Source organism: Poecile atricapillus, chromosome 2 (assembly GCF_030490865.1).
Source record: "Poecile atricapillus isolate bPoeAtr1 chromosome 2, bPoeAtr1.hap1, whole genome shotgun sequence".
Lineage (NCBI taxonomy): Eukaryota > Metazoa > Chordata > Aves > Passeriformes > Paridae > Poecile > Poecile atricapillus.
The window spans coordinates 102,448,598-102,475,250 of NC_081250.1; the positions used below are offsets into that span (position 1 = coordinate 102,448,598).

Below are 26,653 nucleotides of genomic sequence, written 5' to 3' on the forward strand. Positions count from 1 at the left end.
TGAAAATTCACAGCAGTGTAATCGCATCTCAGAGCTGCTAAATGGTTTGCATTTCATTAGCTACCATCAAACAAATTGCAAGGCCTCTGCTGTAAAGTATCACTGGGCTTTAGCAGAAATGTAAGCTCAGCCCTGGTCAAGCCTGGTGTCCAGGAGGAATGTCACTCCTCGGGCAAGGTCTGGCATGCAGCACTGAGATACCCAACCAGCATCTTGAATGCTTTCAGGGTTGCCAGTTCTTAACCCTAAGGCATGTGACACAGTAAGGCTGAGTACAGGATTATGGCTGTCTTTCAAATTCCAGTGGAGATAAAAAAGCAACAAGCTGCAAAATAAATTAAAGCTCTGCAATTTGCAGTCTGCTTTAGTCGTCTATGCCCGCCTTTAACATTTTAATCGTTACTCAGATGATCAAATGCAGGTAGCATTGCAATATTTTCCATGTCTTACTAATCCAGTTACAGCTGCTCTGGAAGGCTGTGACAAGCAGCTTGAAGAGCATCTGAAACTGCCTTTGGATTTTTATCAACTCTATGAACATACAAGGAAGAGTTATGCACAACAGATTCCTGATCGTGGTTTCCAAGGGCAGTGTTCTAATCCAAGAATTACTCTACCCAATAAACTATTTGCCAACCTTAAACACATCCTTCGCCCTCCCCTGTGTTTGGGTATCACTTTCGGTTGTCTGAAAACACTGCTCTCTAAGGAGAAATACCTTGCAGGAGACCGAGGTTCAGAGCCCTGGGACTGAATTGAATCTGCCAAGTGTCAGGCTTGTCCCAGGGAAAATGAAGCCATGCACTGCAGAGTGGTGTCTAGGAAGAAATGCAAAAAGCTTCCCACCTTTATTTAATTTTTCCATCTGCAAGAAGTATCAAGTGAGCAAAGGTTTCACTGCATAACTGAACAGATGAAAATACAAGAGCAGCTCTTAGACTCACACGCTGGCTCTCAGCTGCTTCACCAACACAAAACTGCCTGGAGCTTCAGTCTGAAGCAAAAGAATGCAGGTACAGGTGCTCTGAAGCTTCACTTCTGCAGTCAAAATATATACATCTCATTCAGAACGCTAATGATTTCTGTAAATTCCAAATTAAAATTTTGTGGTCTTATACCACCAGTGATCTTCAAGGAATTTCTGCAAAGATCTGGGAGATACTCATCCACAAAGCAAATTTTTGAAAGGGAAGAACTAGGGCCAGAGTTGGCTCCCAGAAGTGTCATTTTGCTATCATGCACTTTCCTGAGTGAAGGGTGCCTGCCAAATGAACAACACTCACACTGAAAACTGGAACCCAGCTGCCCACAATCCCAGCACAAACACATGGATCCCATTGCAACTCTATTCTGAGAGGGAGGGATTCTGCAGTGTCTTACTTCAGTAGGAACCACCACAATTTCTTCTTGTTATCTGTCCCTGTGTGAACTTTACATGAACATCCCTATTTGCATTTCCCTTTGTTGCATTCCCTTCTTTAAACTTATATGGTAGTAAAGGTATCTTTTAAGTCAGTTGGTACATTACTCCCACAAAGTTAGGATGACCTATGCCAACTCCCACACAGTAAAAACCCTACACATCATTTCTAATTGCTTTCAGGCCAACATTGCTGTTGCAGAGCACAAATTAGCTACAGAATCAGACTTTTTCCTCTGGAGCACATTACAATTATATTAATTCCCTCTACACGTAAAAGTACAGCACTTGTTATACCCACAATCAGGTCAGTCCTGTTATATCAGAATGCAATCCTTCCTCCTAGTGCTGCAAGGGCTGCATTTGGCACAGGAATTCTTGGCTCTATTGTTCTCAGCTCACCACTGTTATAGGAAAATAGTTACTTGATTTTACCTTGCAACAGCGTTATGGGGATGTAAAACAGTGACAGTTGTAAAGCATTCAGACAGTACAGTAACAAAGAGCTATTTAAGTTCTTTAAGAGATAGCCAAGCACTGAGTTTATTTGTTTGGTATTTATGTGTTTTCAATACCATCCTTATATTTCTACTGGCTTTTTTAAAACAGAAAAACATTTACTAGTCAGGGTTTAATGTATCTGGTATGCTGTGGTGGGTTGATGCTGCCTGGAAACCAGGTGCCCACTAAAGCCATCCTATCACTCCCCTCCTCAGCTGGGCAGGGGAGAAAAAATATAACAAAAAATCTGTGGGAAATAAGGACAGGAAGAGATCACTCACCTACTGCCATGGGCAGAATAGACTCAAAATGGGGAAATTAATTTAATTTATTGCCAATAAAATCCAAGTAGGATGATGAAAAATACAAATTAAATCTTAAAATACTTCCTCTTCACCCTTCCCTTCTTCCTGAGCTTAACTGTACTCCAAACTTCTCTACCTGCTCCTCACCAGAGCATTGACTCTGCCTCACTCCTCCTTAGGGGGAAGACTCCTCACATTCTTCCTCTGCTCACACGAGTCCTTCCCATGGAGCACAGCTCTTCACAAACTGCTCCAGCACAGTCTCTTCCATGGGGTGCAGTCCTTCAGGCACAGACAGCTCCAGTGTGGGTCCTCCATGTAGTCACAAGTCAGGCCAGCAAAGTTATTCCAGTGTGGGCTCCTCTCTTCATGGGTCCACAGGTCCTGGTAGGAGTCTGCTTCTGCATGGATTTTCCATGGGGTCACCTCAGCCCTCAGCCATCCACCTTTTCCAAAATGGTCCCCTCCACGGGCTGCAGGAAGATCTCTGCTCCACCATGGATCTCCAAGGGCTGAAGGGGCACAGCTGCCTCACCATGGTCTGCACCCAGGCTCCAGTGGAATCTCTGCTCCGGAGCCTGGAGTACCTCGTCCCTCTCCTCCACTGACCCTGGTGTCTGCAGGGCTGTTGCTCCCACATATTCTTACTCCTCCCTCTGGCTGCAATCTGCTCTTGTGCAGTAGTTTTTTTCCAATTCTTAGGTGTGTTATCCCAGAGGCACTACCACCATCACTGATGGGCTTGGCGGGTCCACCCTGGAGCCAGCTGACTTTGGCTCTGTAGGACACCAGGGAAGCTTCTGGCAGCTTCTCACAGAAGCCACCCCTGCAGCTGCCCTCTGCTACCAGAGCCTTGCCACAGAAACCCAATCCATCTCTGAATGGAAAACATCATCTGATCCCTTTTCTTCGTTTGTTTTCCTTCGGTCCACATCCATTTGCAAAACATATACAGTGACCAACTGTCTCCTTCACCTTAGAGCTGAAGGGAGTCTACAGCCCTGTCCACTTCTGCTCCCAACCAGTCCCCAAAGCCAAGTGCCTGCTGCCTTACCAGTTTTGGCACCCTTACCAGTGATTATTCAGCACATGTTTCCCTTCCACACACATCCTGCACACATCCTCCTGTGGAATTAAACTCAGGCATGCATTGCTGCTCCAGTATCTGCTATACCTGGAGCCAGAGAATGCAATCCTACTGGTCCTGGTGATCTGTAGGCTTCTTTGGAGTTAGCCAGTTTCTTCGTAGTCACAGGCCACTTGCTCTCCACCAGATCCCAGCCCAGTAATGTTTCAGAGATAACAAAAACCTCTAATGCCCAAGTTTCAAATACACTTCCTTTAATATTTTGCTACGCTTTTTTACTCTCTTATAGACACAAAAGAGTATTTCCCTCCCTCCCTCCCTGACTGCAATATTAATTACAATCTCTTCATCTACTTTTGTCAAAGACATACCCAAAGATCACAAGCAACACCAAACTATAAAGTATAAAAGGGCCACTGATGGCCAAAAGCTCTTTATCATCCTACCAAAGCAACGTGCCTGGCCAGAGATAAGCGAGACTGAAGAGCAACTTATGTCTGTATCATAGCTAATGCTAGCAAGAAATTCACTCTGCCGAAGACACTGATATATTCATGCATGTAATATTATTTAAAACCAAAGTCTTTCCTGGAGTGTTTCCAAGATAACTGGCATTATTCTGTTATCATCACTAGGGCTCCCAATCCCAAGCTCTTCATGCTTGATTTGACGGGATGGAGAACTGTAGCTGCAGCCATAAGAATCAGAGAATTACAGAAAGGGAGCTCAAAGATCATCTACCTCCAACTCACCTACCATGGGCAGGCACATCTTTCAATAAATCAGGTTGCCCAGTGCTCTACCCAGCGTGGCCTTGAACACTTCCAGAGATGGGGCATCCACAACTCTGGGCAACCTGCTCCAGTGCCTTACCACCATCACAGCAAAAAATATCCTAACATCTAATCCAAACCTTCTATCTTTTTGTTTGAATACACTCATCCTTGTCCTGCCACTACATGCCCTTGTAAAATGTTCCTCTAAATCTTTCTTGTAGACTCCCTTCAGGTACTGGAAGGCTGCAATTAGGTCACCCTTCTCTTCTCTTCTCTTGGCTGAACAATTCCAGTTCTCTCAGCCTTTTGTTGCACAAGAGATGCTCCATCCCTCTAATCATGTTGGTGGCCTCCTCTGCACTCTGTCCAACAGGTCCACATCCTTCCTGTGCTGGGACCCCAGAGCTGGATGCAGCGCTGCAGGTGAGATCTCATCACAGCAGAGCAGAGGGGCAGAATCTCCTCCCTTACCCTGCTGGCCACGCTGCCTTTGATGCAGCCCAGGATGTGTCTGGCTTTCTGGGCTGCAAGCTCACACTGTCAGCTCATGCCCAGCCTCTCATCCAGCAGAATCCTCAGGGCCTTCTCAGCTGGGCTGCTCTTGATCTGTTCATGTCCCAGCCTGGTGTGATACTCATTGCCCCAGCAAAGTATTCCATACATCTGCTGCACATTTACTCTTCCAGGACTTACAAATTGTGCTGTTCTTCCACAACCTGCCAAGTCTTTTGTCCATGAAGCTGGCACAGGAATATAAAGCGATCTTTATTTATGAGACAGGGGGCTGTGGATCAAGAGCCCACAGAGCTATTCTTCAGGAATAAAATTAATGCTGCAGCCAACCTACCTCTGCTTCACAATTTTTAGAGCTCACCTACTCTGGTAAAAAAAAAACACCAACCAAACCAAGACCAACCCAAAACCCAAATCCATATTCCAATTCCACTACTTATGCTTAATCACTGCATCTTATCACACAATGTGCAAGCCAACCACAGCACTATGCTACCATGAGTGTGGACAGCAAAGATAACAGCCTTTGATTGTTGCTAATATTATTTAGAAACAGCTTCCCCATAATAAATTTCCAGCTAATTCTTTAGAAGCTGCTTACCCACATCAAATTTCCAGCTAATTCTCTGTGTCTTTTCTTACACCTTTCCTTCCCCTTTGCACACAAGTTATCAAATTCAGAACAGCAGTTGAACTGCCAAGAGAAATGGAGGATTTTAAATTGAAATCAAGGAGCAGAATCTCAATCTATTTCTTATGCCCTTGACAGCGTGTGGTATGGGCAGCTGTGGAGAGAGAATTGCTTAGCCTGGTGAAAAGGAAGAAGGAACTTGGTGTTTATTTGCATTCCTTCATCTCAAATTGTGGCTTTTAGGGGCGTTGACTATTCATTTAAGATGCTCAACTCCATGTTTTGAGCTGCTTCTACAGTTTCAAGTAAGAGCATGATCTCTATAAAAACCAGCTGCAAATAAGGTGGTATCAATCTGGCTGGCTAAAAAAATGAGAGGATGAAAGGAGAAAGAAGGGAAGGACCTTTGAGGGGTCACACACACACAAATCTCCTTCAGACAAGCAGACATGAAGAAGCAAAAATCCCTCCCGCTGGATTGCACAGGAGACCCAAGAGTACAAAGCCTGAGGATATCCTTAATGAGACTTGCTAATGCTTCACACTACAGTGAAGCAGCTTTTGAGTACAAGAGGGTGGTCACAAACTGCAGAAGCAGTCCAGCCTTTGGGGGACCTCCTTGTCAAACAAGGCACTGGCTGATTAAGTCACAGGAAACTGACTTTTGACTTGCATCAATAAAACTGACTCAAGACTGAACCCACGGCATGAAACAAGAGCCCTGGCACCACCTGACACAGCTGCTCACCAAAGAAAGCTCCACCACAAAACCAAACACCATCGAACCCTTCTGCAAGGGCTGGGCTGCGCCGCAACTCAAGGGAGGGCATTTCACTGGGCAATAGCACCACCTGGTGACTCCCGGGACTGCGGGATGCGGGAACCGGGCACACTTGGCCACGCTGAGACTGGAGCGAAGGAGGGACACTGACTGAACCACTCGAGTGAGTTGGGAGCCAAAAGCCTGGGTAAGGAGGGAAAGAGCTTACAAGAACTAGAAAGGTGAAACAGACTGAGAGGGAAAGAAGAGTGCCTGAGCGCCTTCCCCTGGAATCACAGGCATCTCCCACTGCTGGTACCACTTTGAGCAGCCCTGTGTGGCAGTGTGTGAATGTGGCAGAGGAAGCTTCAAAGGAATGCCCTTATCCCACAGTTAATTTACTGTATTAATGAACAAAGCAAGGAAAAACTCCACAAACCTGCACAGTATCAACAATGTTGTACGCTGCAAAGGGGAAATTTTGAGGTTAATTTTTAGAAGACTATAGCTGTGGCACTCCATGGAGTCACTATCATCCAAACAAGAATCATTCCTCTAATTGCCTTTTACTGAGTATTGGATCATAGGATCCTCCTGACCATGGTGTAACACAGACCAGCAGATAAACCCACTAAACCCATCCTGACAGGCACTTTGTAAGTGGTAAGAAGGTGTGTTACAGAATCATAGAATTGTTTGGGATGAAAGGGACATGGACAGGGACACCTTCCACTGGATCAAGTTGCTCAAAGTCCCATGCAGCCTGGTCCTGAACACTTGCAACGATGGGGCATTCACAGCTTCCCTCGGGGACCTCAAACCATGGCATGCTCTCCTACCACCCTGGTTCATGCTAATGACATCTCCTTGCTGCCCGCTTGCTGACTTCCCATCTGAGTTCCATCACAGACACTTTAAGGTTCACCATTTCATTTTTCAGGTGAGGATGAGAAACGGGCCCTGGTTTATCATGGGTCACACTCCCCACACCAATGAAATAGGAACTAAAAGCAAACTTCACAGATCTCTCCAGCAAGTCAAACCTCAAACTGGGAGGAGCTAAATAAAGCTAAAATAAATTAAAACTGCAGGTACTCCTTTAATGCCTATGCAATTTTATTGATAGTAATACCTGGATTTTGGCAATTCCGATGGTTAGAGTTCATTTTCTAGACAAATTTGGGAGACTTTTTAACATCTGCACGCTGCCATCCCTTTCCTACCCTCTCTATCTCAAAATGCACAAGCAGTCACAAAAATCCACTTGATGTACAACTCCTCCCACAGAGAAATTCCTATGTAAAGACACAGTAAAAAATGTGTGAATAGTATCTACTTAGAAATCCTCGTAATTGTCCCTGAAGCTGAAAAATTAGGTAAGGAAAGTAACATACAAGTCACTGTAGCTCACATTGTCAGTGATAATGAGTATTGATTGCAGGGGTTTTATCTCTATTGGCCATATGCACACACACCAGCACAACAATTTGGTTAAATATCCTTCATCACCATTGTGCAATGCAGTGATCAGAGAAACTAAATTTAGTTTTCAGACCACATGCATAAATAACCTGAGGTTTTCATAGTTAAGTAAACACATTAAGCAACAGCATCCTGACAAATGTTGTTTTCAAGTACAATTTGCCAGCAAAAAATGGGGTAAACAATTTTATGTAGTTCTTTCTAAACCAAATTCTTTTCCTAAGTGAACCTTCCCCATATATATTGTAACAGCTGCAACTTTCAAAATACTGGTATGATGAGGAGATAATCTTTGACTTGAATTGCTGTTTACACAAGTTGCTGCTCATACTCCAACACCCTATCTCTTTTCATTGTCAAATTCTATCATTAGGGGTCATGATTTAGAAGTACAGTCTTGTTAGTGCCACCTAGTAAATATGAAAACAAAAAAAAAAAAATATTCCTTTCTCAACATAGAAGATGTTAAAAATACTCCAACCAGTCTGAAATTGATAATCCAATCCAAACATTAAAATTTCACATTGCAGATTGCTGACAAGTACCAAAAGTCATTTTCTTTTATTAAATGAAGGCAGAGGCCCTTACACAAGCAATAGTATGTCCATCAGCCACAGCATTTGACAAAATGTCTCTTGTGTTCAGCTTGCTATTCCACTAGTATAAAAATTGTCCAGCAATTGCCTGAAAAAACCGTAAATTAAAGGCTCAATTACCTTTAAATTTGTCCATCCAAGATCAATAACCCCTATTCAATTCAATGTTCAGACATACTCCTCCCAATTTGTAACTGTCCCACCTGCAACTTTTTATTGCATTTCATACCAGAGAGGAAGAAAAAAGCCACATAAATTATGAGTTCCATCTGAAACAGTAGTTGAAAACTTCAGTCCTGGAGACAAGAAAGCTCAATCCCTTCTCCTTTGCAGCAACAGGCAATAGAGAGGAAGAAGGCAGTTTCAGGAGGCAGCTATAAAAACTAACATTTCCCCTAACAAACAGGAACCGGCCTCATGGCCACAGATCTTTGCTCCAGATTAGCAGAGCCCTGGTACAGGGTATGTCACCTACCAACAACCAGCAACAAATAACTCTTCCTCTGGTCCCTACTGGCCAAAGGCAGCCAGACATTGCCAGCCTTGAGCAGGTCAGGAAACACCACAAGGCTGGGACAGGAACTAAGGATTTCGTACCTGGATTTATTGCCAGAAACTCTGCCTCTGCTTATCAGTTCCTTTTAGCTGATACAACAATCTGCAGTATCAGCAGCCTCTGGTGACCATCTAAGGTGTGAGCTGGTCTCCTTTATCAGCAGCCTAAAGGCTGCCCATCTGCTAATGGCACCCTCCTTATGCAAGCTGCTTTTACAATTTGCCAGTCCTTGGAAATCCACCTCCATCAGCCTTCCAGACACAATAAAACAAGTGTCTTCTCCAGGGGGTATCAGCAGAAGGGGACAAGTTGAGAGTTTCTGAAATTTGCCATTATTTGTTATTTACAACTAACTGCAAATTCCATGTAGATACTATGCTTCCACACAGACATTAGGTGGCAACATGAAGGAAAGGCCTAAAATCCTTGAAACTGGGGACTTTCATTTCCTGAATTTATGTGCAAGACTGGAAATGGACAATGAGAAGTTTGCCTAAACCTAAATTTGTGTTTAGAAATGTTTGACCCAACTGTTAGGTTTAATTAATCTCAATTAGTAGTGATTCATACTCATTCCACCTGTTGTCTGGACATAAAGTTTTCCCTAAGACAGCAAACACCACCACTTATTTTAAACAGCATCACAAAAAGACCCACCTGGTGCTTTCCCCTCTACCACTCATGCAAGTAAACAAAAGAGATAGCAACAGCATGGTATAATAAAACCCAGGGCTGAGTTTTTTATCTGTGGATTTACTGTGTGCTGCTGTGAAGTTACTAAACGTAAAGCTATCTGCACCGAACAGGCTCATAAATGGGAGAAATTATCAGTGCAAGGCTGTAGCCCTTAAGCACTTGACTTCTTGAATGTGTTCATCCCCCGCTGATTCAATCAGGAATGAAATGCAGCAACTTCTAAAAGCTGGCAACACTACTGCCATGAAATTCAACTTTTTAGGGAAAGGCCCTTAAGGATAACCAGGTTTTGTCACTCTTACTGTTAAGGCACTTTCTTCTCTCTATCACAAAAATAACTAGGAAATCAGTATCAAACTTACAACTGACTTGCAGAAGGAAGTTTTTATTCACCTGGCCGTTTTTTCTCATCTTCACTCAAAATCTGGAAACCAGAAATGGTCAAAAGTGTATAGACTTTGGAAATCTCAACTGAAAACATGTTGTGAGCATTTCAAATGGAATGCAAAACCATGGAGTTTAGTATATTTACAGACATCTCCAGAAAGGACAAACTGGTAGAGGAGTTCCTTCCAAAGTAGGAAAAGCCACACAGAAGGCACTGAGGAGTCACCCTCAAGACAGACTATCCAGATACGAAACACTTCCAGCATCACAGCCTGAATGTTTGGGACAACATGGAACTAATTCCAAAGTTCCCAGAGATCCCAGGCACACAGGACAACAGGCACAAGGATTGAGGAAGACATCTCAACTGGCCAATGAGATCTTACCAAAGCTTCCCTGTGTCACATCTGTGACAGGGCTTTTGTCTGGCTGAGATGCAAAAACAACAATTCTGCAGGCTCCACTGGCCAAAAGTGTTTTGAAACACAACTGAAACAGCAGTAAAACAAAGTGAGGGTTTAAAAATAATTTAAAAGGAAACTGAAGGCTAAAACCAAGAGAGAGGTTGGTGGGATTTTTCACCTCATATTATTATTTTTACTACCTTTTGTTGGTTTGCTCTGTCTAGCCTTCTGTTTTATTATCCTCAACTTCTCTTTCCCTTGCTCCTGAATTTACTCCTCTGTCTCACCAGTCCTCATAGAATGCTCCCACATGTCCTCCCATGGTCTCACAGTTTCAGCCCTCCACCTCCTCCTCCATTAGTCTCTGTTCCTGCAAATCTCCTCTATGCCAATATCTACACCCCTTTTTCTACTGATCTGCACATCCTTGCAAGTGCACAAGGCCCTGAGCAATGCTGTCTACAGCAATCTGTCCTTGCTCATGGCAGGGGGCCTGGAATGAGACGATCTTTAAGGTCCCTTCCAACCCAAACCATTCTTTGGTCATAAACTATTTCTGAGTAACTTTTTAGGCTGCAGGGCTACCACTCTCCTTCAGACAGTCTTTTTAAATTTGGATTTATGGTGTCAAAGGTTCGCTTTCTCTCTGCCTTTTTCCACGTCAGCCTAAGGGAGAAGATGAACCTGGCCACTCTATCTGGCTTTAATGTCAAATGACAGGAATCACTCATGAGCTGTCTTATCTCAAATACTTAATTTACCTAAACATTTTATCTTATTCTCCACACAGCAGTACATTCAGCTGTGCATTAAAGCATATGCTGAGCTTTCAGCATGGGATGCAATTTAGCCCATGCAGAGAAGGATGTACCCTGATACTCTGCTGAAGAGGGATTATCCTAATGCTCAGAATCAAACATATGCTTAAGGATGCTACTCAGATTAGGGTATCAGTAACATAATCTCAAATCAAATTTATGTTATCTGGTTTTATCCAACTGACATTTTTGTCACATAAAACATGCTCCAACTGTCTGTCTAATACCCTGGCATGCATTTATTCTTTTCAAGCACACTCTGCAGGGAAAAAAAGAAACAAAAATATCCAAGGCAGAAAAGAATAAACATCAAAGGACAGAACAATCGATTCTGAAGACTATTCACATAAACTACACTGTGCTGCTGGAGTAATAACACTTGAAGACAAGGTTTAATTCCCTCACTGATATTTAACCAAACCAAGACAAAAACTAAGTTCAACTTCCCTTGGATTTTCCACAAGATCAATAACATTCAAAAAAGAAAACTGCTGGTGTAAGGGATAATGTAGCAAAAAATCCCACGTTTGTAGCACATTCATGAAATTAATATCCTAAAAGGAAGCTTGTCTATACAGTATTGAAAAGGTTGAAGTCAGCATGGACTATGTACCATGAACAACTTCTGGCCTAAAAGTGGATGGAGGCTTCCTGTTCATATCAGCTTTAAGAAGGTGTATTTCAAATGTTGATATTATGATTCTTAAAATAGGCACTTAAATACTTATATTTAGTATGCAAAGGAAAAGGAAAAAAAAAGATAGATAATGGGCTTCCTATTCAAGAAAGAACATATTCCCTTTCTCGTTTCCTAAATCCCTCAGGAATTAATCAGCTGCAAGATTAATCCAGCCACAAAATGGAAGTGCACCCTTAGAGGCTTCTAGTGGTGTGTATCACTCAGTGAGAGGTTCATTTTTTTTAGTGGTTTGGGGTTGTTTTTATTAATAGAGACTGCCTGAAGCAAACAAAATTATTATTTGCTTCACAGAGAGATGATGTTCAAACTGAAAATTGTGATGACATTTACCAACACCTCAAATATTTCAGTTGTAATATGCTTCTAAATCCTAAACTATTGACTGGATTGATAACATATTTTCACCCCTTTAAATCAACTAGCTAAAAATTGAAGTCTCAAGAGTCAAGCTGAGCCTTGGTGTGACACCATACCACATTCAAGGAAATGCTCTTTTCAATCAGTCTTTGGCAAGTCTGGTGATTCCCAGGACAGTTTCTCTCTGTTGGCACACACCAGATGTTGACCTAAGGATTCTTTTTTGCCACTGAACTCCCTCACAGTAAGAAATCGGTAGATCTGGAGAGTTTACACAGCAGCAGCACTGGAGATGAGTTATCAGTAACCAATTACAAGCATAAGATAGAGAAGGTTAAAGCTATTCCAGTTGTATCCTACTGGTCATCAGTGAGCGTGGAAGGAGATGCAAGTGACTTCAGACAGATTTTGCCATCCAAAAGCACAGCTTTACTGATGAGCCATGGGATCCTATCAACACTTGAGTTTTGTTTGCTGCAGAATTAAATGGGCCCCAAATTTCATTTTTTTTGTCAGAATTAAACCCGGTTTAGGAATCTCTCGTAACTCATTTTGGCTCTGTAGACAGGCTTCAAAGGGAAGAAGAATCTGCTTCAGAGAGCCCCTAACTATAGGTGAATTCTTGTAAGAGCCTAATATTTATCATTTAGTTTTTTATAGTTCCCTGACAGGTCCAACCAGGACACCCAATGACGTCTGCAGCATCCTGTCACTCTGCTGACAAAGGAGGAAACAATAACTCAGGGACACAAAGTATTTAGTGGCTGGATTTCATGCACAGGCACTTCCACATGTTGCCCAAATAAGAACATACTCTGGCCAAAACAAAAAGTGAAAAACCGTAACTTCTCTACCCTCGCCTCCAAAAAATATAAAACCCATGCATTAACCAGCTTTTCTGTTTAAAAATATCCGCGAGAAAATAAAAAGCATTTGTTCCAGTGCCTGTTGTTCAGCTTTCAGAGCAGCCTTGCAAAGCCAGAGACTGTAAATCAACCACTGGCATGTGCTTACACAAGGCTGTGCTCCCAGTTGGCCTCCCATCCACCTCTGCTGGCAGCTCTCTAAAGCTTGGATTTGTCTTTTGGCAGTGGTGTTCAGAACGGCGAGCATTCACTGAAAGGGTGTACAAGATGGTTCAGAAGAAAACTGAAATGTGTTCCTTTCCTGGCATCTTACAAACTGAGATGGAATTTTAAAAATTTCCTTTCACCTTGACACCACTACCCAGCCTCTACAAGGTATGCAGTGAGAAGAAAAACAACCCCGAAAGAACAAAAACATTTTTTTTTTTTGTTTACTTTGGAAGCACGTGTCCCATGGCAGCTCCAGACACCTTCTGGTGAGGGGCTGCAGAGTTATATTCACATGAGCTGCCCTTGGCCTACAGTCAGGAGGCAGTGGGGGGACACAGCAAGGAGCAAAGCACTGAAGGCCTGCTCAGCCCTCTCTAAAAATCATGGGATGATCCAGCTCATTGGTGTGATGATCTAATCCACAGGTGTGATTAGCACTGGATGGAGGTAAGCCTCATAGGTAGCTTGTGGGTAGACAAACCCTACCCAGCTTCCCACCTCCTCTCCCAACCCTCTTGGAAGGTATCTCTAACCATGTGTTGGGTACTCGGTTGGCCCCAAAAACAGGTTGAGAAAAACATGAGAAAAGGGAGCTCCAGACCTCTGGATGGAGCCCACAGCTCCAAAAACAGCCTCTGCATCAGTGGAGGCTGGCGAGCCACCAAAGTTGAGGAGACACTCCTTGCCCTGCATTCAGTTTTCTGAGGTAGCACCTGAACTGTGGGGAAGGTGGGGTCAACAGCAGCCTTCTCTAGTGGAAGGTCACCCTGCCCATGGATGGAACCAGATGATCTTTAAGGTTCCTTCCAACTCAAACCATTCTATCATTCTGTAACAGTGCAAACCTACTAAAGCCAGCTGCGTTCACTTCAATGTGCCCTTCTGCCTTCCCCTCAAAACCACAGTGCAGGAAATGAAAAAAAAAAAGTGTCTGTCCTGATGTTATCTGAAGAGAGATGTGTCCAGGAAATTAATGACTAATAGTAGTCCCTAGAGGGTCTAACAGCCCTGAAGACTGGGAAAATGGCATTTGCAAGAAGGAGCAGCAGGGAGGCAAAAGAGCAAGAGCAGCAGAGTTATGGCTCTGGCCTCCCTGTAAATGCTGCTCTCAACAAGCAATTAGCTTGAGAAATTTTAGACAAAATATGTCAAGAATACACCTCTCCAGCCTGTATGTCCACTTGCAGTCTGCAGCACCCACACAGCACCTAGGTCAGACACAACCCAACACAAGCAAAAGGCACTCGCGCTGTTATTTATAAACACCACCACAAGCAAAAGCCCTGCAGACTCAAAGGCCTTTGCCCATGTGCAGCTAAGACACACCTTAACTTCAACACATCCTACCAATAAATCAAATTATAACCTCAGAAACAAGTCCTACCATCAACCAGAGTCTCAGAAAACATACATTAAATGCAAATTAAAAATGGCCTTTTGATATGGCCTGACTTAAGCCACTTAAAAAGAGCCACCTGATAAAAATGAGAAGGTTTTTCTTTTCCCTGTGTATTGTTTGGATGCAAACCTTCTGCCTCCTTCACCTAGTCTGCCTCAGCATTACTTCCCTGAGTAGGGCTAAAACTGCATTCAACTATGTGAAAAAAAAATTGAGTTTATCACCATTCAACTTCCTTATTTTGGCAGAAAGAATGCAGGGCTGTTTTTCTTTCCCCCAGAATTACTGTAAACCAAGAAGTTTCCCAGTTTTTCAGCCAGAAATCAAAAAGAGCAAGGGGCTGGGGAAATCTAAATTTAAAGACAATTTGAAAGACAGTAAAACTACAGCCTGCATATGATTTCTGGGTGATAGTCACTGCATGGACTCATTCAACAGGCAAGTTACAAGCATGGATGGGAGCTCAGAGCTGGTTATAAGCAGGTGGGAACCCATGAAATGCAGCAACAGGCACCAACCATAGGGTACTCTTTTGCTACCCAGTAGATTACTAGTAACTAGCTTCCCCTTTGAGGCTTTGCTGCTACTGAAACTAAAATCTGCTTCAAATTTCTGCTTCTGCTTCTTCAAAAATCCTGTTTGGTTGGGCCACTGGAAACGAAAGCAGAGTGTGGCCTCCACAATCACCTTTTCCTAGAAGGATGGTCCAGTCTACTTTTCTAAGCAATCCCACACAAAACCCTTGGAAGAAATTAGTAAAGGAAAAAAGTTTTGTAGGTATGTCAGGAAAGCAATATAGGGGCAAGATCAACATGAAATCCTGAATTCCAAATTGTGAGAAATCATTTACCTACATATTTAATGTCTATATTGCAAAAACATCAGATTGTATTCATTTAAATATCTTATAAAATAATATGAAAAGGCTGGTTTAGGCTTCTGAAGACACTTTTTTATTGATACAAGAGAGCAGGCCTGTTTTGCTTGGTGCATAACTGGATTTTTATGCAATATTGACAAATACAATAAAAAAAATCACCAGTCCCAGTCTCCTTCAGTATCTTGTACACTTCTTTTGACTGGCAAAGCAGGAGAATGGAATATGGAAGCGCTGTGTGGCCACATTAAGTGCAAATTTCAGAGTATTCTTCACCAAAGAAGAATACCAAGAAAAAACACTTCCCAAGAAAATTAAGTCTGTGCACTTCAGCTAACCATGTGTCTGTCTTTCAGTTCCCCATGGACTTAAAATCACTGTTTGGTTTTAACCGTAATTTGATGTTTCACAACAATGTAAAAACTGGCTAGGAAAGAGATACAGATCAAAGGGCTCCTTTGATGGAAAGGCTGCAATGATGGACACTTCAAACCAGTGACTTCACAAGACAGACAGCCATGTGGTCATGACCCAAAAAATTCCCTCATGATAGAGCTGCTTGTTTGCATAATAAAATATGAATGAATGAGTAGGTGATGATGAACCATTAACATGGGGGGAAAAAAATTGCTTGGCAGCCTCTGTTCTTCTCTCAGATATGATACTTTTGTGGACAAAATTATAGAAGGCACACATTTACTTCATCAGTACATTTTTTCCTCTTTTCATGACCCCCTTTGTTTGCTCTACTCTCTGTTTTAGGCTACAACACTGCAGATGTTGTTGCACACGTGGCTTCTGCACTGTGCAGTGTTACTGTCTTCAGCAGGATGCTCACCTTACTATGGAGGCCACCTTGCACATACCTGGTGAGAAGAAAGCTCCTCAACTGGTTCAACCCAAGCAGGGGGGCAGTTTTGTTTTTAACAGGAGCTTTCCTATTTGTGTTGGGACGTGTAGGCCATAAAAGCATCAACTATGACAAACATTTCAGACACAAACAAAAAGATTCCCAGTGAGTTGTGAGTATCATAGTGTAATTTCCACAGAGGAAATGTCACTCCTTTTACAAATGCAGGCTCACCAGCTTCAGACAGCATTTTCATACTAGCAGAACGCAGGCCAGTGACTTCTCATGAGCAAGAAAACAAAGGCACAAACAGAAGAAAGGTAAAGAAACAAAGTCTCAGCTAGGGAAGAAAAGATTCCCAGTGAGTTGTGAGTATCATAGTGTAATTTCCACAGAGGAAATGTCACTCCTTTTACAAATGCAGGCTCACCAGCTTCAGACAGCATTTTCATACTAGCAGAACGCAGGCCAGTGACTTCTCATGAGCAAGAAAACAAAGGCACAAACAGAAGAAAGGTAAAGAAACAAAGTCTCAGCTAGGGAAGATGTGGGCACTATGTCCAGGAAAAACCTTGTACAGTAAAAGCAGTTAAGCCCTGGGACATAACCCCAGGGAGAAGATCATGAGTTTTTAAAGACAGGAAACAAACATATGTCAGGAATAAGAAGGGGTTTAGGGAGAAGGGATGACCTCTGAGCCTCTTCCAAATGACCTCTGAGCCTCTTCCAATCCTATCTCCTTCGGTCCTGTGAGGCACAGTCACAACACAAAAATGTAATAAACAAAAAGAAAGGAGCAATGGAGGTCACTTTAGATGGCAGTCAGCAAACCAACTCCCAAAGTCTGAAGAGTTGTCAAAGTTTCCTCAGGAAGTGACAAAGACAAGAAACTGCCTTAGTTGTAAACCTCACAATCCTTCCTGCGGTTGCCACACACAATTATATCAGGATTTGGCAGGGAACTGTAAATCGTTCCTCCAGCCCACATGAAGAAAATATTGAGAGCTAAAGCACAGGGCACTCAGCAGCCACAGACAGATTAGGAAACCTGGCTGCTGCACAGCCAGTCACATTTCAGCACTAAAGCACAGCTCAGGAACACCACAGCTCCCCTATGTTCCTCTCTCCTCCAGCCCCTCAACAAGGTACCCACACAGAAACACCATGCAAATCAAATGGGAGCTACACTTCATTTCACCACATAGACCTGCAGCTAAAACCTGCTCAGACCCATAAGCATGTGGCATCTAACACAGGGACAACTGCTGGGAACAGACAACAAACTGGACTGAGAGACCAGGAAGAGCCAGGGGTAACAAGACAGGAGCTGGAGCACAGCTCAGGCATTTCCACTCAGGAAGATTAACACCTTCCACATGCAGATACTTCACTGCCCAGCAGCAATAATTTACTGGAGGAAGTAATTTAGGAGCAGGCTTGAGGACACTTGCATGGCAACATACTAAAGAGAGCTGTTCAACTACACCTCTGTAGCTCCTCCACGTGAGGCTGCAAGGCACTGGACAATAAGGAAGGCATCCTGCTCCTGCTAGGCCACTGGCAAGCTGGAACCATCCCTTCTCAAAGAGCTCTGCAATCAACAAAGCCTTCCTTCCAAACTGACTCACTCCCACCCTCCTGCTGCCCCAGATTTCCCCTCTGCCCTTCTCTCCCTGGTGTCTCCTTCAACAGCTACAAATCCCATAACCATCATCTTGCTGTCTGCTACTCCTGGCTGCTCCAAATCACTCCCATGATGCCCACAGAGAGTTTTAAAAAACCCCAGCATACTCTGGAGGAGGAAGAAATTAAATTTAGATAGCCAAATCCTGTTTAATTAGGTTAATACCAAAAGTTAGAGGCCGGTCTCCCTCCTGGCAACGTGGGGTCACATCCAGGAGCCAATAACCTACTCCTCATCTCTAGTGCAATGGCTCCAGGCCACTCACTGACCCTGGAGTTCTGCACTGGCCTGTAGGGCCATAATGTGGACCACAGCTCTGGTTTCTCTATTCCTCTTCATCATCTTCCCGACAAGATCCTCTATAGCCAAATGGGGCTTCAGAGCTTGTGGAGAAGCTGGCTTTGCAAACATTGCACCAGCTGCAATTTTTCCCCATTGGGAAACTTTCAATAGGCAGAAACAGTCCAAGCCCAGGCCCTCTTCACAGCTTGAGGCCAGAAACTGCCAGTGACCCTCCTGTCTAATCCAGAGGTGCAGCCTAGGGCTGTGTTCAGAACTGGGGAGGGATATGGGTTTACAAACCAATTTAATCCATATTTCTAACAAAGATAAGAACTTGTCTTGGGACTAGGACATGCCTGACTTGACTTGATTACCAAGGGATCTATGATGTACAATGCAGATTAAACAGGTCCAGGACCTACTGAAGAAAAAAAAAAAACTGTCAAGATTTCTTTTGGTAGATCTGAGAATGTATTTTTGAGTTGCCGTCTAGCTTTCAAGCAGATCAGAAGATTAATGCCTGCATTTGTTCACGCAGACAGGTATGGAGTTTCCCTGCTCTAGAAATGTCTGAACTTCTTGAGGGGATTCATTATCTGAAGAATTCCTCTCTTTTGGGAAAATAGAGCATCAATCCCCATGGTAAATAAGATGTCTGTGATCAGAAGTATAAGATTTTCTAGGACTATGCCCTCTTCAAACTCAGGAAGGAATATCTCACTAATTACTCAATGACTATAACTACAGACACATCTCCCTAAGTGCTACCACTGCCACCCCATCATTTTAATGAATCTACAGAGTAATTGCATAGTCCTAGTAACATAGAGCTGCATTATAGGTTTCTTTTCCTGTCTTAAAAAAAAAAGCAAACAATTGCCTTACAAAACCTCCAGTAAGTTTTAATGTTACAAAACATCGATAAATTATGGACATAAGAACTCTCATTCCACAAGACACTTCCTCTCTATAAAACTACATTTTCTGCTGGAGAAGAAAACAAGCAAAGATACATCCACATATTCTACCACAGACTCCTCATGTTTGTATAAACCACATTTATTTTTGTCACCATGCCATTTTAAAAGTTGAAGGCAGGAATTCTATCCAAGAAAGGAGGAACGGTCACTTGCCAAATACTTTGGGTTGAACTCTCCAGTGCCCTGGCACTGCATCCTGGCAAGAACTACTCCAGGGCAAGGTACCCACTCCTGCTGGGCTAAGCGTCAACACAAATCAGAGAGAACTGGAGCGTCTATTCATGTTTGGTTTTCAAATGTTCAACTCACTTGGATGGCATGAAAGCAAATTCACTCGAAAACACCTTAATTCATGCAGCTTCTCTGAGTGCTTACGGAGATGTGGGCCAAAAAGCAGCCGAACTTGGGCCGGGTAATTTGAGATGCTTGACTTTTAAAAAGAACGTGTGTACTGAAGTAGTGATGCTCTGCTGGTTACTGTCAGGAGAGGTGGTTCTGCTCTGCGGCGGTGCTCGTCCCAACTTTGTGGGCACACTTTGCCGGGAAGCTCCCTCAGTGCCGGGCAGAGAGGGGCAGGCGCAGCCAAAGTGCAGAGCTAAGCACATTGCTGCTCCAGATGTGAAACGCAAGCGCGAGTTCGCCAAAAAAGCCAAAGAAGAGGGGAAAAAAAAAACCAACAAAAAAAACAGGAATGGCAAAAAGGCCGTTCCTGTAAGGAGCCCAGTCAGAGAAGCGCTGCTGAATAAAGCCAGGCAAGTAACAAAACAAAGCGCCGAGCAGCACATGGGTGAGACAGGACCGAGCCCCGGGAGGAGTCACCCGACACAGCGTCCCGGCGTGGGCAGCGCTGCTGCTTTTCTGCGGGTGCCTCCCCCTCTGGAACGGGGGCTCGGCGAGGCCACCGCCGCCTGTGACGAGCCCCAGGGAGGGCAGTAAATCCCCCCCCCGGGTGCCTTCGGGGTTCAGGCACCAAAGGGAGACCTCCGCAGGGCCGCCGAGGGGGATGGCTGGGCGCCGGCAACCCCCCCGTCTGGGGAGCGCTGGGGGAGACCCCCAAAAGAGCCGCTCGCCGCCTCCCCCAGCCCGCTACGCCCTTCTCGCTTTTAAAAAGTTAAGGAACAAGACAAAAACAACAATCCCCAAAGCCTCCCCCCGCCCCGCGGAGGCCGGTGCACGGCTGCCAAGTTTCGGCGGGGAGGAATTTTCTCCGGCCGAGCCCCCCCGCCCCGCCCGGGACCGGGAGACGCGGCGCCCCCGGGAAGCGGGACGGCGAGGCTGGAAGCGTTCCCGGCTTAGCGAGCACCCCAGCAGCCACGGCCCCCACCTGCGGGGCGAGAGAGGAAGAAAGGGGGAAGCGACCCCCCGGTCGCCCTTACTCACGCCAAGCAGACACACTTTGAGCTCGCGTATCGCCATCATCTGCCCGGGGCCCGGCCGCTCCGCATCCCCGGCGCCACCGCTCCGCACTGCCCCGCCGAGGCGGCCCAGCCCCGCCGGGGCCGCCCCCGCCGCCGGTCACATGCGCCCGGCCCCGCCTCGCCGCTGCCCCCCGCTCCCCGGAGCTCGGGGCTGGGAGCCGCAAGTAGGGCAACGCAGAGTCGGTAGGGATGGAAGGGACCTCTAGAGACCATCTGGTCCGACCCTCCTGCCAAAGCAGGGTCACCTAGAGCAGGTGAGACTGGAACACATCCAAGTGGATTTTGAATGTCTCCAGAAAGGGAGACTCCATGACCTCCCTGGACAGCTCGTTCCAGTGTTCTGCCACTCTCTTCCTCGAGTTGAGGTGAAACCTCAGTGAACATAAACTGATTCAGTTCATGGCCATTGCTCCTCATCCTGTCACTGGCAACGACTTTAAAGGAGTATGACACCATCTTCTTGGCACCTGCCATTGAGATACTTAGATGTATTAATGAGATCCCTTTCAAGCTTTTCTGAGGCTCAGTCTCATAAGAGAGACGCTCCAGACCCCTAATAGTCTTTGTGTCCCTTTGCTGGACCCCCTCCTGGAGCTCCTTGTCTTTCTTGTACTGCAGTGTAAATATTTGCTGTTGTGAGAAAAACAGTTTGTGAGAGACGGCATCCTGCAGGGGTCTGTGCATATGCTTAGTCCTACACACCATGTGCTGGGCTAGGCATGGGATGGGGACTGCTCTGGTTGCATCTGAATCCATCTCCTTTCTCTTTTCTTTTTTTTTTTTCTTTTTTTTAATTTATTTTTAAAAAGCTTTTCCTGCTATGTGCAGAAATCACTGAAAATGGTAACTCCATTTTTCTTACCCAACCCCGGTAATACACACCCAGTTTGGATTGAAATAGTCAACCTCAGGTTAGTAGTAGGGTTCCACCCCACACATCACATACCCAATTTAAGTTAAGCTCATCATCTTAAAGCTAGTCCTCTGAAATCAGTGAAGAAGGAGTCATAACCACTCTGCTCTTAGTATGCAAGGTTCTAGAATTTATGGAGAAGGATTTTACACAATAACCCCAGGAAAGCAGGAGAGCATCATCCACCAGATATTTTAAATCAGAGCCTCTGTTCTGCTTACAATTTTATTTTAGCTTCTTTCTTTCTTTCTTTCTTTTTCCCTGCACTGATTTATCAGGTAAAATTGCTAAAGGGAATTAAAGAAAATCTTGATTAGTCATTGTGAGATTACTGTCAGGTCATTAGATGCTTCCTGGCAAGCAATTCTTGTGGCATTCATTACAGCACTAATTAGTTCTACGCGGAGTCCTGCACTCACACCAATAGGCTGGATGGAGGTATTTGCCTTTTTCCAGAGATCCCAGATCCTAGGCCATGGAAATGCCAGGAGCAGAGCAGTTGTTATCCCCATGGAGGAAAGCATGAAGTATTGCTAGCAGAGTATTCACAGCCTGTCAGGAGAGAGATTATCAAAAGAGAGAGATTATCAAAAGAGGGAGATCAAAGGATCAAAGGAGAGGCTCATCAGAGAGATGCTTTTGATTTAATTAGGCTTTTTTTTTGTTTTTTTAGGAGAATTTAGCAGAGAAACAAAACATAGCAGGTTTTCAGACAACCAGTACACAATATTGCAAGGATTCTGGCTGATCATTGCCTTTCCACAAGAATGCATTATACACTGATGTATTTCAATAAGCTAATGGGATATGCTCCCTGATGTAGAAAAATTACAGTTCACACTCACGACATCCAGTTTAAAGCAGCTTCTAATTAGTTTTACAAATTTCAGCCACTAATTAGTTCTACAAATTGACAGGAGATACAAATTTTTAAGGTTTTACACCATCCTACTCTGTTCTTTCACAGACAGTGTTGTGGTTCAGGATCACCTTTCCATAGATTCTTTGGGGAGTTTTGTGATGTTTTTAATTTTTTTTTGTATCTTTCATGTATCCTATTAATCAACTATCCCTTTCATTTGGTCCAAATTTCGTAATTCTTGAAGTCTAAGATTTTTTCATTACTGTATATGTGAAACATTATGCCATCTGAATTAATTTCAGCAAGACACACTGGAATTACATTATCATAGAATCATAGAATGTCTTGGGTTTGAATGGTTCTGAAGGATCCTCTAGTCCCAAGCCCCACCGCCATGGGCGGAGGGACACCCGTCCATTTTTCAGACAGTAATACATCTCACAGACTTCAAAGCCATATAACTACATGTCCACTTGCTGTCTTGACTCAGTACCACCAAAATACAAAACAGTGCCTGAGATATTTGCCCAGTAAAGCAAGTCAGAGTTCCATCTTTCATCCTACCCGGGGAAATTTCTCCAATACACACTGGTGAAACAGGAGCTCTCACTAAAAGAAGTTACAGCCCAGACCTCAAAAGTTCCTTGCTGAATAGCGCCAATAACTAATTAGCTACTTCTAAACAAGCAAACTGTTTAAAACAGTAGCACAAAGATGACCCAGTGGAAGTTGTTCGGGCTGAAACAGCAGAAGGGTGGTTCTTAAGGGTAATTTTATTGTACAGTCAAAAAATCTAAAGAGCCAAACAAAAATTAACAACCAGAGGAAAAAGTAACATATAGTACTTGCTTAAACAAAGAGCCAATGAACAACAAAAACAACAAAGATGTCACCAAAAATTTTGAGTATCCCCAAAATTAGGGTGATAAGAAGAGAGAAAAACAACAAACAGACGTGTTCCAGTATTAAAAAAAGCTACTGACGCTCATTCTTCCAGGAACTGGCATAATCCTTGTGTTTGTCTGGATGCAAGACACTGTGGTCAGAAAAACATTTTTGCAGAATTTGTCATGTTGCAGTGTTTTCAAATGGCTGATTAAAAATAAAGGAAAACAAGTCTTTGCATCCCAGAAGTTTCTTTCTTTCTTTCTTTCTTTTTTTTTTCCCTTCCTTTTGTAGCATTTTATTCAATGAATAATTGTAAGTTTTGAAACAATGGTCTAGCTCACTTCTTTATACCCAACTGTATTTTGGTTTTGGGAAGTACAAAGCCAAGTGGCTTCTGTTTTCAGCAGCCTTCCCCTAGAGCTTCAAGTCCTGGCATTGTGTCCTCCAGTGGTCAGGAGCAATAGCAGCTGGGGCTGCTGCTGCCCTTCTCTTTGCCCCTACTCACATGTCTGCCCCAATGTGACTCATGCTGGTAGAAAACTATGTTTAAAAGTTTTCTGTGACCTCAGTTTCCTCCTCTCTAGAAATGGTGTAGTGGTATTTAGTAAGCCTAAAGTATTGGTACGAAACTGGATGCTTTTCAGGTTCTGGCAGTGTTCATGCTTATGAAGGCATCTACATTTCCTCCTTCTGCTTTCTTTCTCTGTGAGTGATGTGGGTCGAGAAAGATCCATCCAAGACCCTGATGTGTACCCAGATCCTGAAACTGCTGTTGTCTGTCCCAAACACTGATGAGTTACTTCCTTTCTCCCATGTTACTTCCCCTCTCGATTTCTTGGCAAGCATCTTTCTCACACAAAAATGTTATCCCTCCTCTTCACTGGAGAATTCAATCCAGACCCTCCTACTATGGGCTGCCATCCCAGCTCTTATTCCCAAGGCAGGGAACAGGAGGCAAGTTAACTCCCTGCTGCCCAGGAAGAAATGCCTCTGCATCCCTTGGATGACACAACCTTGCAGTGCAGTAATGACTGCCACCACAGAAATCTTTTTGGTGCTTGCCCAAGAAACTGCCAAAATCTCTTAAAAGGAAAGCAGCTGCTGCTGAGCAAGCTGTTCCTTGAGTGGGAGGAGCAGCTTCCAGCTCCTAGATCCCATGCAAAATCCAGTGGTTATGAAATGGCTAAAATTCTGGGAGATGCTATTTTTGTTTGTTTACTTGACCAAAGTAAATGTTTACTTAATCAAAGTCTGCTTACTTTAAAAAAGGCTAGCAAAGGACTGCCCTGGAAAAGCATCATGAGAGTCCTGGGACACAAAAACCAGAGAAGTACAGGAATGACCTGGTGGAAATAAGAGCATGATTCTGATTGCAGCTACAGAGGTCTGAAGCCACTGCAATTTTTTTATTGCTTGAGAAGGGTTATTCCACTTCATTGCACATGCAAAGAGTGAATTAGGTTCTTTATAAACCACTGGTTCCAGCATTAATGCCAGGAGACTACGTAGCCGGCTGCTACATCATTTTGTTGTAGTGTTGCTTCATGTTTGAACATCTCCTGTTTATGGCAGTTGGATGGCCCAGTCATGCCCTTCTACAGAGAAAAATCTGCTGGAAAAGGTTAGAGGGGAGTAAACTTCTGCAAGATCCTACTTGCAGCTTGACTGCCAAGAACTTGGAGAAGCAGCACTGTTGAGTGAAACCTGGGGGTTTTTTTTGTACAGCTTACCACCATGCTTCTTGTTGGATTTCATAACAGCTGCACTGTTCCTAAAGTGCTTGGGGAACATTTTGGCATCTCTGGCAGTAGAGATATTTGTTTGTCAAGAGGGTCAAATTTACTCTGCTTATTCACTGCCTATCCCCAAGGCAATGCCCTATCTAAGGAGTGAAAAGCGATGCGGGACTTCTCATTTGTTGCAAATGATGTCCCACAGCCTCAAGCTGGTGATAGTGCAACATTTCTCCACTGCTAGATGGGGAAAGAATTTTAAAGAAAGCTTTTTGCTTACATCAGAAAAATAGAAGCTGAGGTACAACTTGAGAACACTGCAAATTAAGAACATAGCAAATTAAGAAGGGACAAGAACTAGCTAAAGCAAAATATTGGCTCAGTTAAAAAAAACAGACATAAATTAGCTTCAGATGGATTTAGTCTGGAAAAGGCTTTGAAAACCAGAGTCAGTCAGAGCAACAAATGAAAAGTAAACTAATTTAAAGGTACAGTCTTATACAGGTAAAAAGAAATTTCGTAAATGTCCTGAAAAAGCAGAAGTCACAACTTGGTGATCCAACAGATTATTTGTCCATATTGCTAAGTTAATTGGCTAGTGGGCTGGGTTTTTCTAGGGTAGAGTTAATTTTCTTCCCAGTGGCTGGGATGGGGCTGTGCTTTGGGTTTGTGCTGAACACAAATTACAAGGATTGGTAATATAGAGGTGTTTTGGTATTGCTGAGCAGGGCTTACACATATCTAGGGCCTTTTCCATTCTTCATACTGCCATGCTGGGTAGGAGGCTGAGAGCACGTGGGAAACTGGGAGGAGACATGTCTGAGGCAGCTGACACCAACTAACCAAAGGAATGTTTATATGACATTATGCTCAGTATATAATGTGTGGAAATAAGAAGAAAGGGGAGGACATTTGGAGCGATGGAGGTTGTCTTCCCAAGTCACTGCTGTGCATGATGGGGCCCTGCTCTCCTGGAGGTGGCTGAACACCTGCCTGCCTATGGGAACCACTGAATTAATTCCCCTTTTTGCTTTGTTTGTGTGAGCAGCTTTTTCTTTCCTTATAGAATGGTCTTTATGTGAACTCATGAGTTTTCCACCTTTTACCCTTCTGATTCTCTCCCCAATCCCACTGGTGTGGGAGAGAGTGAGTGGCTGCCTGGGGCTTGGCTGCGGGCTGGGGTTAAACCATAACAGCCAACTGTTGAGGCTGGACATAGGAATCAAGTTAGAGCTCTTTCTGCTGAGATTGAAATTGCCTGTGATTTTATTAAATCAGTCCAGCAAAATCAATCCAGTTGCTGCATACTGTAAATTTCTTATCATGCATGAATTCATACAGCCAATTCTTGATGAAATCTTATTATCAAACTCACCTTCTGCATGAACCTTATGAAAATACTAATGTGAACCCACAAGGCTGCACGAGTCCTTTGTCATGTATGATTCCATACAAAACCATGCCTGAGCATGCAGGTGTCTGCAGTGTAAACACCAATCCAAACAAAAGGCTATTGTGATTTCCTGTAACAAGGCACAATATAAAAGAGGGGGTCACTGACTGGGGGATATTCAAGGTTGCAATTTTGTCATGTCCATAGCTCTTGTAACATGTTCCATTCTGCAGGTTCTCATTTTGGGCTGCCAATTTTGAGAACAGTTTGTAAAGACAGCGTGATGATTGTTCTGAATGAGTCCCTGGA

The 26,653-nt window shown here is 43.8% G+C and overlaps 1 protein-coding gene across 2 annotated transcripts in view; it reads right to left on the reverse strand.

Moving 5' to 3' along the window:
* Window positions 1–20,646, reverse strand: part of RAB31 (RAB31, member RAS oncogene family) — a 75,372-nt gene extending 54,726 nt beyond the window's left edge. For both annotated transcript variants that reach the window (XR_009276946.1, XM_058832776.1), the window contains exon 1: window positions 20,518–20,646. Coding sequence is in view for 1 of the 2 variants with exons in the window: in XM_058832776.1 (XP_058688759.1) it covers window positions 20,518–20,556 (39 nt within the window). In the remaining variant the exon portion in view is untranslated. The remainder of the gene's footprint in view (window positions 1–20,517) is intronic.
* Between the last annotated feature and the right edge of the window lie 6,007 nt (window positions 20,647–26,653).